Source organism: Polistes dominula, unplaced genomic scaffold, assembly GCF_049000335.1.
Source record: "Polistes dominula isolate Pdom_NZ unplaced genomic scaffold, Pdom_raw_medaka contig_16, whole genome shotgun sequence".
Taxonomy (NCBI): domain Eukaryota; kingdom Metazoa; phylum Arthropoda; class Insecta; order Hymenoptera; family Vespidae; genus Polistes; species Polistes dominula.
In genome coordinates, this window is record NW_028301040.1 from 6,564,022 (window position 1) to 6,584,987 (window position 20,966).

Sequence of the window (20,966 nt, forward strand, 5' to 3'; positions counted from 1 at the left end):
TTGGTTTTGGTTTTATTCTCTTTTCACGAATCATCCCGTTTTCCTTTTATCCGCGTTACAAAATTATACGTACGCGCGGCTGCGAATGAAATATTCTAGCTATGCAATGCACTCACGAAAGTGCCTGTGACAGTTTACCACGGGTAGTTTACCATTGTAATTAGACTTTATTACACTCCCGGTAAACTGAATTAATTGAATCGCTCGACCGTTTTAGGGTGAGATTTTGGTGGAATGCCGAAGCCAATAATCAAGAGAAATGAAAAGAGAAAGAGAAGGAGAAAGAGAGAAAATAAAAGGAAGATGTAAAGAAGAAAAAAGAAAGAAAGATTCTAATTTATTTTTCTACCTTAAAATATATATTTTAATTTTGCAAATCAATTATTATTAGCTTATCGAATATCTTTTTATTATAACATAATTTTTTACTTACCTTAGTAATAAATAATTGTTACGTACAGCTTTAGAATAAAAACATAAAAATATTCTCATTTCAATATGAATTTCAAAATGATTATAAAAGAAATAAAAAAAAGTATCAAGTACAAAAAAAGTAGGGTAATATTGATTGAAAGACAATTTCCCCCTTGGTGCCATTCCTCTCATCTTTTATTAATATAACTACCCTTAAATATATTTACCACATTATCACAATCGAGGGGTTGTTACGCGCGAAATATACAGCAACATGATTAAAATATATATTCTTATTAAATGTAGATAGAAATAGACAGAGGCAGAGAAAGATAGATAGAAAAAGGATGGGAAGAAAGATAGAAATAGAAAGATCGTATAAAGAGATCAAGAGAGAAAGATAAAAAATTAGAACAAAACAAAAAAATTAAAGTATGCAGCGTCCGATATTTAATTACAGTAGTACTGGACTTTATTTTTTAATTGACAATACTTTTTGTTATTTTTTATTATTTTTTTTTTTTTTTTATTTAGAAGTGACAAATGATCGATTCGCTGTAATTGAAATTTCTCATTTTTTTTTCTTTCGTATTTCACGATTAAACGTAAATCTAATACTTTGTTGTTTTTATTTTTTATTTTTAGTTTTCATACTTTGTATTGTAAACGCAGAGACATTTAGATTATCATAATTATCGCGTAGCAATGGGACGACGCACATTAAAAGCAACGGTTTTTATTAGTTGGAAATTTCTATTTTTTTTCTTATGTTTTAATACTTTTTCCTTTTTTCTTTCCTCGCTTTATTTCTTCTTCTTTCAATATATAATAGATGTAATATATAAGAGTGATGGAAAATTGCTAAAGAAAAAGAGACGATAAATAAAATAATAGGGAATAAATGATAATGGAAGAAAGTAGTCCTCGCTTAGTATTTTTTGCTTTGTTAATAATTTTTTTTCTTGCTTTTTTTTTGGTTTTGTTTTGTTTTGTTTAGTTTTTAATCAGTAACAACGCGCGTGCTAATGGCGTATCAAGCGACGAATCGAGATATTAAAATACTTTCTTGTTTTGACACACCGTCGGACAACGAGTATAAAATGTGAAATCTTTTTCTTTTTTAAAAGCCAGAAAGGTACGGTGCAGTGTGTCATTGTGGAAAAATTCGAAGAAGGGATAGGCTGCTTTTTTTATATTATCGTTATCATTATTATTATTATTCTTATTATTCTTATTATTCTTATTATTACTATTATCTTATTATTATTATTATAACTAATTTTAAATATTAATATTACTATTATTATTATTATTATTATTATTATTATTATTATTATTATTATTATTATTATTATTATTGTTATCATTATTATATTATTATTATTATCATTGCTATATATTCACTGCTCAACGCTTCATTTTTAGATTTTTATTTAAAGTTGTAATATTATAATAGGATTTAAATCATAATCTGAAGGGGGATTAGACCGTCCTCTATGTAATTAATGCATGTATATAAGTATGTGTTTATGTATGCATGTATGTATGATGAAATCTATATACAAGAAACATGTTGACTGAAATAAAAGTGAATTTTCGGATCGGTGCTTGTTACTGTGTGTTCGTATTTATAACAGTTAAGTAGTAACAATAATACTTTTATATATGCACACGTATATATACATATATATTTATGTATATTATATATACGCTCAGGTAAACAGGCACGCATCCACGCACGCTCATAAACACACACACACACTACACATAAAATTTGCACAAAAATCATACACGCAGCAAACACACGAGCTCTCATAATCAAACATTTTACATACACACGTGCAAGACGATCATAATTTTAGTAGCGAGCAGGTAGTAAGGGTTTACTACGAAATACCAGACTTATGACAATAATAACATGGTTTTTTTTTAATAGTAATCGTCCCCTTATCGCTATGTTTATCGTTTTTCATTTGTATGAATTCCATGGCCTATATAATTTATTACATACAGATACAATAAGTCGTTAAATTGATTCGAAAGTCTAACGGTGTAGAATTTTGTTGATCTTGTAAAAGATACGAGAGATTATAATATTTATTTTATTTTTTTATTTTCAATAATATAGGATTTAAGTCATTTTATTTCTGTAATATTAAATGGTGGTCATTTTTATCTTTTTTATCGAATATAAAATGAGACATTTAATGTTATTTAAATCATATCGTACATAATACATAATTATATTTATAATTACAAAATATTAAAATAACAAAATAAAAGTAATACTTATAGTATATCTTAATATTTATGCACTTGTCGAGTACGACGAGTTAAATCGCCATAGAAAATTTTTGTTAGCACGTGCAAAGTGAACTTTCGATAATTGAACTATACAGTTTAATGGCTCAAATTAAAAGGACCTTTAAATCAATTGACTTTCGAATCCACGACTTACGGTGTTCTTTTTAAATGACTATCTCCTTGACGATTAATTATTCTAAGCACGTTCGTTTGAAAACGAAAAGCACACTGATTTGTCTAATTCGTTATTCGATACTTATCATTTTAACTGTACTATACTGCACTGTACTGTTAATGCTAGAGATTATTAACATATTAGAGTCGTTTAAACACTTTTCTTTAGTTTTTCATTTGTGTCTGGATCATCTACGACTGTTTATCAAGTTTTTAAGCGATTAAAAGACTACACGAGGACACAAAGTTGTGTAGCGTATGTGTGTATGTGTATGCGTGTGTACAATCATTCGAAAATATAAATATGGCAGTGATTATACATATACAAATTTATTTTATATTCATTATCGAGTATCTCGCGTTAACGTGAATTTCGTTGAAACGCTTATAACACGCTGTGTATCAAACACATTTTGCATAAATCGATATAAACATATTGTGTATAATTTTATAAGTGATTTATTATTTTTGATGTTCTCGTTATAATTTGATAATTATGAAATGATAATAAATGAAATCAATGTCTTTATAATTTGACGAGTATGATTAACTACTCAACGCGTTTAATAGATTGAACAATATTTTTACTGTATCAAATATTGCGTTATATATTTCGAAATTTTGTTTATACGTTATACGTTAAGTTTCTTATAGAAAAATGAAAAAAAGGTAAAGTTCAATATCGTCGATTTTTTAAGCTTCTGATATTTATCACACATATTAGTATGTAAATCTTTCTTATTTTTTTTGTGGTTTTTTTTTTTATAATGTAAAAGTGACGTATTCATTGGAACAATTATGTATATATATATTTATTTATATATCGAGTGTCCTCGTAGTAATGTTGAAATTTGAGACGGTATTGCGTAGAGAGGACGATAAACGATTTCTCTATTTGGCACTTATTAGAGCTTAAAATTTATGTACATACACAGATACACGTTTTAAATGTTCAAGTTGAATATTTCATTGGATCGATTATTTCGTACATTTTATTCCTTCGTAAGTATATAAGTACATACTTAGATATACGAGTTCGATCACGTATGTTCACACTGTATATTATACAAACGATCGAGACGTGGTTTATACATTGAGCTATTTACAGTAAGTCATCTTACAATTCACTTACAACTTACGTCCGGACGTATCCGACGATCTACCGGAAAAAACGCATATAAATTTGGAAAAGATCAAACTTATATTTTTATTTTTACTTTTTTTTTTTTATCATTTTCATAGATCGATTTTTTTCCGGAATTTCGTCGGTCGATTAAATATATATATGTATATATATATATTTTAATTTTATAAACTTCCTTTATAGTATCATCCATTTTTGTGCATTCATTAACGATTTTTATTTACCTCATACATATCTTAATTATAAAGTAATTTTGAATACAAAATAATAATAATAATAATAATAATAATAATAATAATAATAATAATAATAATAATAATAATAATAATAATAATAATAATAATAATGATAATATTAATAGTAACAATAATAATAATAATTACTGGAATCATAATTATAATAATAATAACAATATTAATAATATTAATAATTGTAATCAATATGTATATTAAAAGTACAAGCGATAATACTTTCAACTTGTTTACACGCTTTCTTCCCACGACTTTTATTTCTTTTACTTTTCTATTTTCTTTTCTCTTCGCATTTATTTTGTTTTTGTTTTTGATCAATCGATGAAAGAATCGATTTTTATCTTTTCGCAATATATTTATATATAATATATTTCTTTATTTTCTATTTATTTTCGAAGGAAGAATATTCGTGTGCTCGGCTTAGCCGGCACAGGAGAAAACGCGATTTCCAGTTTCCATCTACATAACTATAATAATAATCGATCGTACGCGAGATTATATTTCGCGAATTATGAATAGCTACGTCCGTCCTTTTCGATATAGTTTAGAGATTAATTAACTAGCCTGGTGCATCATGGTAAATGATACTATTGCGCTCATCCATTCGGTATACGAAATAAATTTGGTTAATGCAAACGTCCAATCAACGTGTTTATGTTATATGTATATATCTATATATGTACAATGAAACACAGTGATTTCAATTTCCTCCTTTATAAGATGCGTTTCCACTTACAATTACACAATTACACAATTACACAATTACTGTATTTATTGAACATAAGAATTTTGAAAAAAGAAAAAATAATAATCCAAGTGTAGGTATAATCTTTTAAAGTTTTGTCAGTTAGATGAATTATTTCCAAAATTAATTGACAACAGAGAAATATATTTTTCGAATGAGTATGAGTAGTAACTTTGGTGAATTACCTACTCTTACACTTTTGATTATTTTTCTTCCTTTTACATAAAACGCCATAAGTTTTCTTCCATGAATACTCGATACTGTATGAAATATTATATTTTTTAATATTCTACAATAGATTATTTTGGAAATTATTTGACGATAAAAGAAAAACAATATTTCCAATGAAAACTGATCTCGAAGACCTTTTTTTTTAAATAGTTTTAATTACTTTTATTTATTTTCTCTTTTCAAAGAAAATCATACGTTTTTCATCGTGTACACCCGATACTGCATAGAGTATCATATGTTTTAATTTCTCTAGTCGATTATTTTTGAAATAATTTTACGGTAAAAAAGGGAAAAAAAATTATATTTCCAATGAAAACTGATCTCGAAAAACGAGTATCGTTACAACAGCTTCAATGTTTTGATTGTTATTATTATTTTTTTAAAAATATTTTTTTGTAAGGAAACTAAACTTCCAAATGTATACTACTATCGTAGACCATTATAAAGTGAACACAATGGTCAATCGAGATTATTGTACGATGTATCGATCGACTCGGTGTGAAAGCGGTGGGTGTTGGGGGTGTGGTAATGGTAGGTTAGGGGTTTCGAGGGATGATAATAATCGTTCGCGAAAAACCGGCTACATTTATTTCAATTAACGTTTTTATTCGCCATCATTCGCCGAATGTTTGGAGAGATAGTAGTATATTGTAAATAAAAATAAACAAAAAAAAAGGAATACTTTTTCCTGATATATATCTGAAATCGTGTGTATCTATATGAATTAGATATTACGTTTGCGTAGCATTAGCTTAATGGCCAAACATTTTTTCTATTTTATCACGTTTGCGTGAAATTTAGCTTTGGACAGGTGTATTCATTTTATTTGTATATATTCGAGATTCGTATGATAATAAAACGATCGAATCAATTTAGTAATTGTTTAAGAAAGATAAATATGCACAGAAATGATACATTTGTTCGTTACTTTATCGTGTATTGTGCTTTGATCCATTGTAATCGGGAAAATGCAGATACAAATATACGTATATGCATGAAATTATTTTATTTTATGTCATTGTCATAATTGTAATTATCGATTTAATGATTTTATCTGGACAAAGAAATGATCAAAAATGATTATCAACATTTTAACATAATCTAATAAATGAACATTATATTTTTTTCATAATCGAGATAAGTAAAATTTGAATATGTTCGAATGTGAATAAGTAAGTAGGTAATAGGTATAGAACGTATAGAAAGGTATCTACTAAATTTAAAGTAGAAAGTAGCAAAACGATTAGCCCGTCGCGCTTATAATATACATTTTCGCGTTTCAATCGATTCCCAAGCTCGGGAGATTGCTTTCGTTATATTTATTAATCAGGCAATTACGAGAACCCAACGAGGTAAGAGAGAAATTATTGACCAAGTTGAAAAGACGGTTTAGGTATCGTAATTTGGGACAATATATATTCGAGTAAGTTGGATAGTGATGGTAAATCGGTGGTCGGACCACTCCTAACGGAATAACGCGTTTTCCTGCTTCACGATAAGCGACAATACTTTTCCGGCCGTCATCCTTATTATGAATGGCCCGTGTTAAACGAGGCGGGAAAAGCTCGCAAGTACATCGCAAAATGATGATACAGACTGTGTGTAACCGGATCTCTTCTCTTCCCTTCCTTTCCATCTACCCTTCTATAGTAACTAACTTTCTCTTTTCTCTCTTTCTCTCTTTCTCTCTTTCTCTCTTTCTCTCTTTTTATCCTTTCTCTTTGCTTTCTTCTCTCTTCCTATATTTCCCTTTCTATTTTTCTCTCCACGCAGTACCAGATCTTCATATCTTTTCTACCTGCGTGTTACATATCGAGCTCGTTCAACTACAAGACTCCCTTGCGTCGTTCCGAAAATTTCATCGCACCTGACTTTTCTATATATATTTCTTGTTTTGAAAATATGATCGTCGTGAGTATATCATGAAAACATCATCGTGAAAAGTGTTATCAAACTTTCGTAATAAATGATAAATTTTTCTGTTTCATTTCAAGTTATGTATCAATCGTAATATTTTATATAATCATTTTTTATATTCTCGGCAACGAATTGGTTGAAGGAAATATCATTTAATATTCTTACCCGCGTTATTTATTTTCGTTGATTTTTATATTTGTTTTTGTTTTTCTTTTTGGAGAATATAAAATGTATCTATAGATTACTTTTTTTATTTCTTGTTTTTTTTTTTTTTTTTTTTTTTTATAAATTGTAATCTCGAGGAACGAATGATTTTCTCTCATCGGAAGCTTCGTTTAATTAATGAACAAGTGAATTCGTTAATGCGCACGGAGATTGTTCGGTCGAGTTTATGTTTCGAGGAAATGGAGGTAATTAAGAGGAGTGCAAAAGAGAGAGAGAGAGAGAGAGAGAGAGAGAGAGAGAGAGAGAAAGATAGAATAGAAACAAAGCGTAAAACGATAATACTACTTGCCTAACCTCTTCCCTAAAACACCGTAGAATCTTATAGTTCTCTCTTGTTATGTTTTACATGAATTCTCATTTATGATAAAAATTGATTTTAATTATTTTAAATTTAAATTAAATCATAAAAGGAATGTTCTCAATTTTTGTGACCAAGTTAATTATCGTAAAAATTTGTTTTGAACAAGTTTGAAAATGACCATTGGAAAAAACGAAGTTAAATGAAATCAAGATCGAATTATACTTAGGTATCATAGATCCTTATGACAAATCGATGATATATATATAATACAGATATCTACTTCGAAATTGACCATATTCCAAAGTATAGGGACGAAGAAAATCTTAGGATCTCTTTACGCGAATGACCGTAAAAGAAAAGCCAAGGTTTTATTATCGTCGCTTCGAGACGCGGAGAATTCCTTAAGGGAACGTTTTTTTATTGTTGGAATAATGAATACGGACATAAATTCGTATGGTGGTGATGGTGGTAATGTGGGAGGGGTGGGAGTTGTATCAGGATTTACCTTCGAGTTTAATACCTAACAGCGTCGTAAAACTCTTCCCGTTTTAAATTCGAGCAACCATTTTTATCCGCAACTTCCAACCCTCTGACACCACTACCACCATCACCACTCACTCCCCCCAATCCTAGTAATTTTACCGAACGTCGGTAACGTTGAAATTTCTCGAAGAAAAAACATTTCAAAAGGGGTGAGCCACACACAGCGAGTGCGTACACGTAAATACTTTTTTTTTCTTTTTGTTGTTATTTTTTATTTCTCTCTTGGTGTTTTTTTTTCATCGATCGAAGTTGGTAGTATCGAAAGAGCAATGTTATGGGGGGGGGCAGGGGCAGGGGTAGGGGTAGAGCAGGGAAGGGTGTCGTTTGACGGCTAGGGTGCGTCGTCTAGTTGCGTGGAATCATTTTGTATGGTACCGCTTAACGACGTCACGGAGCGGTATCTCCGTTACGCTCCGCTTACCGGAGACTGTGGCCGTTCACGCGTCGCTTAAACGTAATCCCCATGTACGTGTGTATATTGGTATATATTATATATGTTATATGTATATATATTTAATATATGGGAGAGAAAGAGGGAGGGGACGAAAGATTGCGCGGAGTTGTAATTTTTGAAAAATATTATATGGTAATTTTATGGAAAAAGAAAATTATTTTCGGACGTAAGTTTAGAAATAAGAAAGAGAGAGAGAGAGAGAGAGAGAGAGAGAGAGAGAGAGAGGGAGTTAAGGGAAACAAATTAAATGAAGCAGTAATTTCGAAAATGTAATTTTTGAAAAATGTTATGCTAATTTTATGAAAAAGGAAAATGTTTTTTACCGACGTATGTTTCGAAATGAGAGAAAGAGAGAGAGAGAGAGAGAGAGAGAAAAAGAAGAAGAGAAATTATATTGAAGTCCTAATTTTGAAAAAGTGTTATGTTAATTTTATAGAAAAAAGAAAAGTATTTCACAGACATAAGTTTTAAAAATGAACAAGAGAGTGAACAATGAACGAAATTTAGAATACTTTTCATTATCAATTATCATATTTTAGTTCTGTCGAATCATAAATGACAATTATACAAAATTTTCAAATTTTTCTATTGGACGAAAATTCTAAAAGGTTTAGATTATATTACAAAAATTTACATTAATGCTTTGAAATATATTAATAATAATGATATGGAAAAAGAAGATATAGTATAAAAATTGTAAAATCAAAATAGAGAAATGAAGAAACTTTGATATATTTTTTTCAATATCTATAGTCATTGAACAATGTAATGGAATATTGTAACTGAGAGAAATGAAAAAATGTGGATTACATTTCTGGATTCTCGGTTATCTTTTTTTTTCATTTAGATTTTTTTACTCTTTTTGCCCTATCTTTTTTTTCTTTTTTTTTTGTGTTTTGTAATGAAACACGTATATCTATATTTTGTTTCTTCTTTAGACGATCGATAACGTATCGAATCGATCAATTTATAGGTCAGCGAGATGGTTCGTGTGTAATTGCGATCGTGTTTCCCTCTCGATTACATTTGTTCAATCTGTGAAATGATACCTACGAATAGAAGCGAAAAAGGCAAAACTGTTTTGATACTTTTTTAATTGCTTTTTCCTATACGAAGTGGAGAATGGTCACCAAACTTGTTACTAACTAATTTATGTACTTGAACGTAAAGGTAGTCCATGTAATTGGTTTTGATGTTGGTCTTGTGTAAACTTTTGATCGATAACTCGATTGGATATCGATACTTTTAGTATTCCTCTGAATCATCCTGTAATCAAGATATTTAAAGTATCCGGTGTCCTAGTTTAGAACAGAAAATTAATATAAATAATTAAATGTACTTTGTAAAAATATTTTTAAATGAAACAGATATTGTACACGTATCCAAGGTTGATTCAAACATGAGGGAAAATAAATTTTTGAAATAATAGAAAATGAGAATTCTTTTGTAAGTAATTTTTATATCATTGAGTATTCTGCCTATAAAGTAAACGATTTCGATTGATTTTGATTTTATCTAGAAAATAATTTAAGGAATTTAACAAAAAAACATTCTACATGTATAGCGTCAATCAATAAAAATTACTATCTGAAATAACTCGTAACTTTATTGATTGATTATCGAAAAATGTGTTTTATTTAATTTGATTTGATTTGTTGGATGTAACCTTTGATATATTGCATATTTTATTAAGATGTTTTTATCCGTGTATCCAATAGAACCGAGTTATTTTATATATTATTTTTTATTGATTCACACTGTATATATACATAACCGAATGATTTATAATAACTAAAATCTTTCTTCTTTTTGGTTATTCACTATAAATTCGAGTATTGTTCTTTGAATACTTTTGTTTTTGAATAATAAACTTACTACAACAGGTAGTGCATCTTGGTGCATCTTCAAATTCTACAAGGATACACAATATCTCATCATCTTCAATTTGACCCACTTTAAAAACTTCATTTTCCAGCGGGAACGTTAAATGTAATCAGTAAATGAATTATTAAATGATTATAATAATGCTGTAACAAAATTTGTTGATTAGTTCACATGGCAACAATGATTTTAATCAAACCGATTATCAAATATTAGCCACATAAATTTTAAAATTATTTTAAAATAAAAAATAATAGTTTATATAATATTTAATTACTCAAGTGTTACACACCCTTGATCTACCATCCTACCACTTGAAAAAAAAGAATCAAAAAAGAAAGGACAAGAAAAAGTAGAAAGTAGAAAGTAGAAAGTAGATCAATGCAAATCGGGCGATTTTTCATGCTCTATTTTTCGAAATCTTTCGTTAAGTCCGTTGTGTTGTTTCCTGGTAGATCCTATAGATGTTTCCATTCTTGTTTCTATTTTATGCGTGTATATACCTATGTATATACATGTATAATACATTGTACGTGTTATAGAAAGTTTCTCACATTTCTACGGGCGACATAAAAGGGAACTTTTCAATCTGTACCATAGATTGGTAACTTTCTGCTGGAGACTTTCCGGCCGAATGATACTTTATCGAAGCCCTCTTTGTGCGATCGAAACTTTTCATACTCGGCTTCTTTCTCTTTTTCTCTTTTTCTATCCTTAAGAGAGTTTCATGACCACACGAAGCAGAAGAAAACCCCGAAACAACGTCGAACGCTTTTTTGATTTTTGGTAAGGTTCAAAACAAACTCGTACGAGGAATTTCAAGTTGTTTTACGCTCTCGCTTAGTGGATTAAAAATGAGAAAGATGACTTTTTCTTTTTATTTTTCTTTTTCTTCTTATTTTTCTTCAAACAGGGATAAACATTTGTTGCACGAAGTGCAAGAGCGTTATACGGGATATATAGTTTATGACCGAATTAAGGTTATGCAGCCACCATTCGATAGAAATTGTTTTTCCTAAGATACATTTAATCAATGAAATTTCTCCATTTGTCGTTTAATCTTTTACGATATCTTTAATAAACTTTGTTTTTTTTTTATTGCAATATTTTTATACCTTGAAAAACAATTGGCCGATTTTTCTCGTTCTTAATCTTATTGTTAGAAATCACCTTTGAAAATGTTACAACCGAGTAAATAGAAAATAAAAGAAGAGTATGGGAGTTCTAAATTTTACCAAACACACAAATAACTATGTAAGTAACTTCTTTCTACCTCCTTCCCTCCTCCTCCCTACTCCTTTCTTTTTTTTTTTTATCGATTTACGAATGGAAAAGAACGAAGTGGCCCGTGCGAGAATAAACTTTCAGTCGGCTGGACCGAACCATAAAGCTGGGAATGGTCGATTTAACTCCGTTTATTTCTTTTTCTATTTCTTGCATATATGTACTATATATATACATATATATATATACACACACACACGCAGATATATATGTATACATTCACCAAATTCAGAAGATAGCTATAGTTGATTCTCTTTCTATAGGGAAATAATTGAATTCGTAGAAATAAATATTCGCTTTCGTTTTATCGCGAACGTGCCGGTCCAGGGATATCATTCAAGTACGGAATATTATACGCGACTACGAAAGAAGGTTCGCGCGTGACGTAGCATTAATCACGTTTCTTCTTTCCCTTTCCTCCCTTCCTCCCTTTTATTCTTGTTGAAGGAAGACACAACCCTCTTGGATGTTTCATCGCACAATTTTAAATATCCAACATCGAGGCCACTCTCTCTCTCTCTCTCTCTCTCTCTCTCTCTCTCTCTCTCTCACTCTCTCGTCGTGTAAATTATGAGTATTTTTTTTCCACTTTTAGTACGATGGTCAAGCTATCTTTCATTTTATTGCTATTATTATTATTTTTTTTTCCCCTTTTTCCTCGCCTCTTTTTGTTTTTATTCCCTTTTTTTTTCCTTTTTCTAGTTACCGAGGAATTAATCATTCCTGTTACGGTATTTATCTTTTCGTTTTTTTCTATTTCATCGTTTACTTACACTTGGATTTATTAGCACCGACTCAAATTCGGACAGATTGACGATGTAAGATTTAAGAGAACGTTGCTGTTACTACTGCTGTTGCTGTTGCTGTTGCTTCTACTACTATGCGGATAAAATGAAATTGCTCGAGTTAAGCAGGGCTTAGCTTAAAGTATCCTGTGCGTTCGCGTGAAGCAGGAATTGCAGTGGCAAAGCTGCTTACTCGAATCCCATTCGTCAATCGTTCCCCTATATATCGTTTATAATTTTTTCAACAATTTTCCGTCTTCTACTTTTTCTTTTTGTCTTTCCTTTCTTTTTCTTTTCCTTACCCAAACTTAATCGAGATTTTATTTCTAGCTTGATAGTTAATTTAAAATTATCCCGATTGAGATGGAAGATAAAAGAAAAGATGTGTAATGGACGAAAATGAAATTTTAAGAATAACGTTGCTTACGTTTGAATTTAAAAATTCTTTCACTTTGATTGTCACCATGATAACCTTATCACATCAACGTAAATATCTACAATGAAAATAGACGGGTATAAAAAGTTTTCATCCAACCGAACGTATATTTTACGTATTTATGTATATCTGTGCTCGTGCTACCGAATATTATCGTAACACCGTGCATACAAATTTCCCCGTAGTATCTGCGACAAGATAAAAAAGCACCAGTTTCCGATTCGTTTTCGTGCAGTTTTAGAATATGTGAAAGTTAACACCGCCAATGTTGGATGATATTTAATCCAACGGAATCGCGCGTTAGATCGAAATAGATTACGCTGCATTGTGTGGAGAAGAAAAAACAAGGGATAAAAAAACAAATAACAACAAAAAAAAAGAGGAGAAAGTTTTGTTCTCATTGTCTCAATGGTATTTTTTTGTTTTTTTTTGCTGTTACAAAATCGTCCTTTTCGATATAACGTTGTACAACTATCTAACACGATTTCTAACGCCATTTGTTCTATCGTAAATCCAAATATGACCGTGTGTGTGTGTCTGTGTGTGTATATTAGTATAATCATCAGAAATGCATCAAAAAAATGTTCATAATTATTGAATTGTCCGAAAAGCTTATGCCGATTTATAAATATATATATATATATTTGATAGATATTTTTGTAAATATATAAAATATAAAAAAGTATTGCTTTTGAATTTGTTCATTATTTCTTTTCTTCTCTTTTTTTTATTAAATCTGCAAGAATTTTTCAGGGAGTTTAATATATTTTAATCGAATTTATATTACGAACAAAACTCGATTCGTTTATTTCTTTTAAACGATACGATCAAAATTATTAAGCGTTCCGATTGGATTATTAATAGAAGATCTAACGTATTGATTATTAACTAAATTGGAAAAGTTAATTGAACTATACCGTACACGTACACTGTTTCCACATCAAAGCGAGTTCAAGGACTTCCTTATGTTCTACGAACGTCTGTAATCCCCAAAATGTGGTTTAATAAATGTCATGTGCGCATGAGGGGTGCTATTAAATCGCTGCAAAATCGTTTAGAATCGATCGGTGACACGCTTTTCGACGTCGCCGAGTTTATTTCAAATTATATAATATATATATATATATATATATATATATTTATACATACGTATGTATAAGTACATACATACATTTCCATAGTAGAGCTTCGCCGTAAATCCATTCGTTGGGTTCTTGTCCCATTTCGTTGGTCCGACGATAGAGCAATTTGTCGTGCAACTAATGATGCCGATTAATATTCCACTAATATATCTCCAGGGCGACATTATATGTATAACAAGCAAAATTTCAAATTAACCTCTCAAATTCGTCCTCACGTATCGATCCTTTCGTGAAAGATGAAAAAGGATTTCTTGTCGTAGGATAACATTTTTATTTATTTTCTTATCGTGGATCGAAATATTTCGCGGTGATTATTCAATTCCGATTAATGTATATGTTAAATGATAGAATTCCTGTGATGATGATGATGATGATAATGATAAGTATTATCTAATGAAATAAATATATTGGTCATTGGTGTTTTTCAGATTTTAATGGGAGAAACTGTTCGATATCGTTCGTTCGTTCGTTCGTTCGTACTTATATTCGTTCGTTTGATAATCTAGCAATTGTGAGATAGCGAGGAACGCGAGCTACTAATTTCGTTCTAATTTACCTTGTAATTTATACGAATGCGTAATATACTATACATACTATACTCTCGACGTATAACAAGCCAATGTAATCAGGAAGTACGGACGCGCTTTCATACATAATTATCGTTTTGCGGTAATTCGGCCACCACTGTTCCTGGGTGGTTGTAATCAAACTCGTGGGTCAATTCGCGAATTACAGGTAATTCGATGTTTAATCGACTTAATGTTTAAAGTTCACCGATTCGAAATTGAATTGCCGATCGATTTGAACACTGCCGAATCGCGTTTGTGTAGCGAATTAATTCGGATTCGGAAATCGGTGCTTTCCTTCCTCCTACTCCTTCCTCCTCCTCCTTCTCATCCTCTCTTACTCGTCTTCGTCCTCATTTTCATTCCCATTTCATTTCTCTTCTATCAATCGAAGATGTATATTATTAGTTCTTAATTCGCCGTTTGCGGTACGTACGGTGGCATATACGGTCCAGTGAGTATGTATTGCACCGCAACGATCATCAACTGCGGTGCACTCCATCTGATGATGTATGCACTACCTGAAACAAGAACAGTATATTCTCCTGTTATTCTACTCATTTGGTATAAATATATATATAGAATCTATTAATTTAATTTTTTTCCATGAATTATTATGAGTCACGAATGATTGAATTCTTCAATCTAATTTAAATACAATTTTAGATAAAACATATTAAATTGTATGAATTTATTTAATTATTATGAGTATACTTTAATAGATAATATCAAACTAAAATTTTTCATATCTAATTTTTAAATGTCCATTTTATGAATACTTTTGTAATAACCAATTATAAGGTGAGAATCTTTATAATTAGCTAAACCAACGTATATAATTTTCAAAGATCTATCTTTAGCTAACATATATCACAAATTTCTACTACTTAAAAAAAAAAAGCGTATTTGTTAACAAAGCGTTGAGATAGTACAAAATATAGTGATATCACAAAGATAACTATCAATGTGTAAACGATAACCTGTTGTTGTTGTTGTTTGTTTCTTTTTTTATTTTATATAAGAAAGATGATAGAGATAAGGAGAGACAGGGGGTTACATTATATATATATTATATACATATATGGAAGAAGGTAGAGAGAATGATTGAAGCTTTAGATCTCCGTTTGCAAGCTCAAAGCCTGGCATAACGGATTACACCCTATCACGTCCAATATGTCAAGCGACGTGGACGACACGGAGTCGAGTATTATATCGCAAAAATAAAATAGGGGTTCTGTGTCCTCTCTCTCTCTCTCTCTCTCTCTCTCTCTCTCTCTCGTTCGCTTAAAATATCGACGACGATACTTCGATACGCGAGCAGGTGGGACGTGATACGGCTATTATTCGCACTTTTCTCCAAGAATTATGTATTTTTCATATAGCACGTAGCTTCAGATACGAGCTGAATGTCACTGAATGCAAAAGCAAGCGAGCTTAACTTTACTGGTACAGCAGCAAAAATCCTTTCGAAGTATGTAGAAAAGGGATGGAAGGAGGGAGGAAGGTTAAAGGGTGAAAAAGAGAAACGTCACCCAGATTCGAACATGTACCAAAGTATGTGACGGCTGAATTTTAATGTAAACGACCAGACAACGTTAAGGTCTTTTTTTTCTCCCCTTTCGTGTTTCGACCAAGTTGATTTCAATCAAAAATTCTTTTCGAATGTCTGCGAATCTCAACTAAATGAAAATTTAAAGTTTTTATTAAATTGTAGCGATATCTTTTCTATCCTTTGATATTTCTTTTTTTTTGCAATTTAATAATTTATAATTATAATTGTTACAATTGTACTAAAAATTTTGTTTTATCATAAAATTTGTCAAAAAAAAGGGTGCTACACACAAATATTTGTAACATTTAAATGTTACATACAAACAATATGTAGTATATCAAATATCTGCAAAGTTTTGTTAGTTTCATAAAAAAAAAAAATACAAAAAAATGTAGAGGAAAAAAATTAAACAACAATAAAAAAAAAAGAGTTTATAAAATTTCGAATAGAAAATATATTTTTTTTTGGTCTCCCTCTCCTTTAAATTTTTAACGCACAGTAATAGAATATTACACGCGAAATGTAAATACGAAATATTGAACGAACAGGTAAATAATATAATCTCGGATTAAATTTCATTCGATGAACTCGTGGGAAACCTAATACGCTTTATCGTTCAACCCAAAACATTTTATATAATCGTTCAACGCGTTACAGTATTACCGATAGATTTACAATTCAGCAATAGTAATGCATTATCCGATAATAGTAATTAATTTTATAGGTTACAAGAGAGTAAAAGATAGAAAGAGAGAGAGAGAGAGAGAGAGAGAGAGAGAGAGAGAGAGGGAAAGAGGAGAGATATAAAAGCTCTTTACATAAAACGAACGATTTTCAACGAGTGAAGACAAAAAAAAACCAAAAAGAAAAAAAAGAAACGTTCGCGATCTCATGATCAAGATGTATTTCAACGATCTTCCTCTTTTCTTCTCGACATCTTTTCCCTTTCGGCATCCCCAAAGGTGTCTTTAGCCCTTTTTTCTTTTTTTCTCTTTTTCTTTTTTTGTTACTTTCCACCAACGAGTAGCACGAAGCACAAATAACATTCTCGCCTCTCCCACCCACCTCACGTACCTCAACCACGCATTCATTTATCAACTTCTTTTTCTTTTCTTTTTCCATTTCTTTCTTTCTATCTTTCTTTCCTTATCTATACTACATATTCTACATTCTACATGTACGCATGTAAGTGTATATATATATATATATATATATTTAGAAATGTCAGAGGCTAAAGACGGTATTTGTATCCGGTTTGCTTCAGATCCCAAACCCCTACCCCTTTTCCCTCAAACGTATAGTATAATACACGTTTATATGTACGAGATAAAGAAGAGATAAAGAAGAGAGAAAGAGAGAGAGAGAGAGAGCGAAATAAATAGAAAAGGGCTATTCACGCCTTTTGGGAAATCGTGGGAAGAAAACACGAAGGACATTACCTACTTACTTAGGAACTTCTGACCCTTCACATTCAGACCCATCTATATACGAATCCATACGGAATCCAAGCGAATATTATAAAATATGAGCGAAGTCTTTTTGAAGAGAAAAATATTACGACGGTGATGAAAGTTGTTTTTATCAAGTGGTCCTTTAGGGGGCTAACTTATGATATTTTTTTTTCTACGTAAATATATTTATAATACTTATCAATATATATATATATATAATATATATTACAATAAATTGATATTTGGATTCTGATATTTTATATCAGAATTATTTAATATATTATATATTTTTTTAGTAGCAGTAGTTATATAGTTTATTTCAGTTTATAGCCAAGAAAGTAAGATTGCTTTGCAATTGCTTTTTTCCCTTTTACGATATAAACTTTTTACGATGCACGCGAATTCTTTTTGAAAAATATTTTTTAAAGTATACAATAAAATATAAAATCAATTTTTCTTATTTTTGGACACAGTCCATTGTCCTAATTAACAGCACATATATAATATATATATACGTATTCACAAATTTGTTATTTCAATTTTGGAAAATAAACTTTACAGTTTTAATAGATATTAAAAATAACTATAACTAATATAATTAAGTAAGTAGTTATATTACGTTAATGAATCTACCAGTAGGTAACCACCTAATTTCTTCCTCGTCAAAATATTTTGAAGTTAAAAGAGTAACAAAAAAAAAAAATAAAAAGAAATAAGAAACCACAAGTATATATATATAGGGGATGAGAAATTCGCGAAGACGCGTGTTTCAAATGTCAGAGAAAAAAGCTGAGAGATCGAGAGACGTTTACTTTTTCTCTCTTTCGCTTCGATCAGCACTCACGATGCTCTTTGAAGGATTCTCAAGCGTAAAAACATTTTTCCACTTTGTTGAAGATAAAGCTTGTAGATATGATATATCTTAGTATGCTCTGTGAGAGGGGGTGAAAGGTAAGGAAGGTTGGAACGGTGGAAAGGGGTAAAAAGGGAACAAGGGGTGGGGGTTTACGCGTTTCGGGTCACGTTTTACGGCGCGATTATTCGTAAAGTACACTCTTGGATTCTGGCACCAAGCTTAGGAGCTCATTCGCTAACTCGTTCGTCAGCGAGTGCTGTTAGGCTAGTCGAGTGCACAATTTTTCGAGGACGAATCTGTATACTAGGTATGTGCGAATGTGTTCGAAGGACATTGCTGAGTTTTGCTCACGGTAAAAAAAAAGGAAAAAAAAAGAAAAAAAGAAAGAAGATGGAGGGATACTTAGGGATGATAGTGGGGATAAATGAGAACATATTATTTTTTCTTTTTTTTTTCAACGATTTTTATGCTTTCAACTTTGGTACCCGACAATCATACACGATCCTCATGTTTAACGTTCTTTAACACGAGTTGTATATTACGGATGTGAATCATTTTCATTCGTGCGATATTTTAACTTTATTACCTTTTGTTATTTTTCTATTTTCATAGTATTTTTTTTTCTTTTTTTCCTAGACATCTTTTTTTTTTTAGATATGTTTTTGTCAGGTATTTTTGTGTTTTGGTATGTATCAGAGTTTAGTGATTATTTATTATTTTATAAATGTGAATATTTTTAATTTTATTATTAAAAATATTTGGACAAATTCTTTTACGTTTAGTTTGTGTTTTATCAGAGAACACTGTTTTAATTCCAATAAACATTCTTTGTTGGTCCCTTTTCCACTTGATATATAATACTATGATTACAAATAGAAAAGCAAACACGTAGAAAGAACGCGTGCCATTTATCGCTACTGGTTCGAGCTAATATTATCGTTATATAAAAGCCACGTACTTTGGATCCAATAATGTTTCGGTACGATATGCGGATTTAATATCGTGGTTAAACTTTATCGTTTGGAGGAGTTCACGTTCTCTTTTACTTGTGCGATCATTTCAAAATCGGAGTAGAATATTATACTAGATTTTTTACTTTAATGAAACATTTTTTTTCTTTTTTTCTTTTTATATAAACTTTTATAATTATTTGTTGTTCATACACATAGACAATAAGATTTTGTTATTAGATTTTTATATGAATAAACGTATATGTGATAGAATGAATTTGCGATAAACTATTGACACAAAATCTTTTTTTTTTGTTCTTTTTTTCTACTTCTTCGCTTAATTTTCAACTTTTCAATTTTTGGTTTTTTTTTTCTCAACTTATATTACGTTTTAACAAAATTGACTTTATTTTGCTTCATCTAGTAAAACTTCATTTAGGTCGATAAATCAAGAGGGTAAGGGGATTAGAGATAATTTACTTTATTTGTGTTAGAGTCGAACACAATACGTGAGACAATACATAAATGAGAGATTTCGTGAAAATTGGATAGGGGGGGAGAGATTTACGTTAAATACCTTTCCACAATCTCTAGATCATCATTTTCACGATCCGTCCTATAAATCTTATAAAATGAAAATTTTGTTGTCTATCTTTTGGAGACAAACACTGTAAGAAATTTAATCCGACTAATATTATCTTTCTTTTATTATCTCATTTTTCTAAATTTTCCGTTCACTTTTCTTAAGAATCCCTTTTTCATTTAGTAATAATAATTATATATTGAATATGATTCAAAAAATTTCATATAACATTTTCGTTGTACGTGTATATGTGTGTGTGTGTGTGTGTGTAATGATTTAGAAAACTAAACTATAAAATTCAATAAAAAATAGAAAACAAAAATAAAAAGTTACATAATCAATCCAAACTGATTTACATTTTATAACACATATTTTTATATTATATTTTGCCTTTCTTTTTTTCTTTATGAAGCATTTTATTATTGAACAGGCTAGAATTTCTAATGAAGCTGAGATGAAGCAGAATTCTCATTTCTCATCTTTCAACCCCCTAAAATAAGAAACAGCGAAACGTTGAAATTCGTATCTATATAACTATATATACATTTATATATGTATATATACGCATATATACACGCGAATCGACTATACATACATTTCCTTCATCTTCGAATAAATGGAGAAATATATATATACACATACATACACATACACAAATATAGGTGAATTTGCGAGTCAGAAGCCGATTTATGCGCTGGTAACGTACGATTTCGCTGGCTCAGCGATCGTCCAGTAACAGCACGATAAGCATCATTGTTGATGCAGCTCGCATTGCAG

The 20,966-nt window shown here is 30.3% G+C and overlaps 1 protein-coding gene across 4 annotated transcripts in view; it reads right to left on the reverse strand.

Annotated features, from left to right (window-relative positions):
- Positions 1-843: 843 nt before the first annotated feature.
- LOC107070583 (lachesin) overlaps positions 844-20,966 on the reverse strand; it is a 279,183-nt gene continuing 259,060 nt past the window's right edge. For all 4 annotated transcript variants that reach the window (XM_089174799.1, XM_015328917.2, XM_089174798.1 and 1 more), the window contains one exon: positions 844-15,318. In XM_089174799.1, coding sequence (XP_089030925.1) covers positions 15,209-15,318 — 110 coding nt within the window. In that variant the 3' untranslated portion in view covers positions 844-15,208. The remainder of the gene's footprint in view (positions 15,319-20,966) is intronic.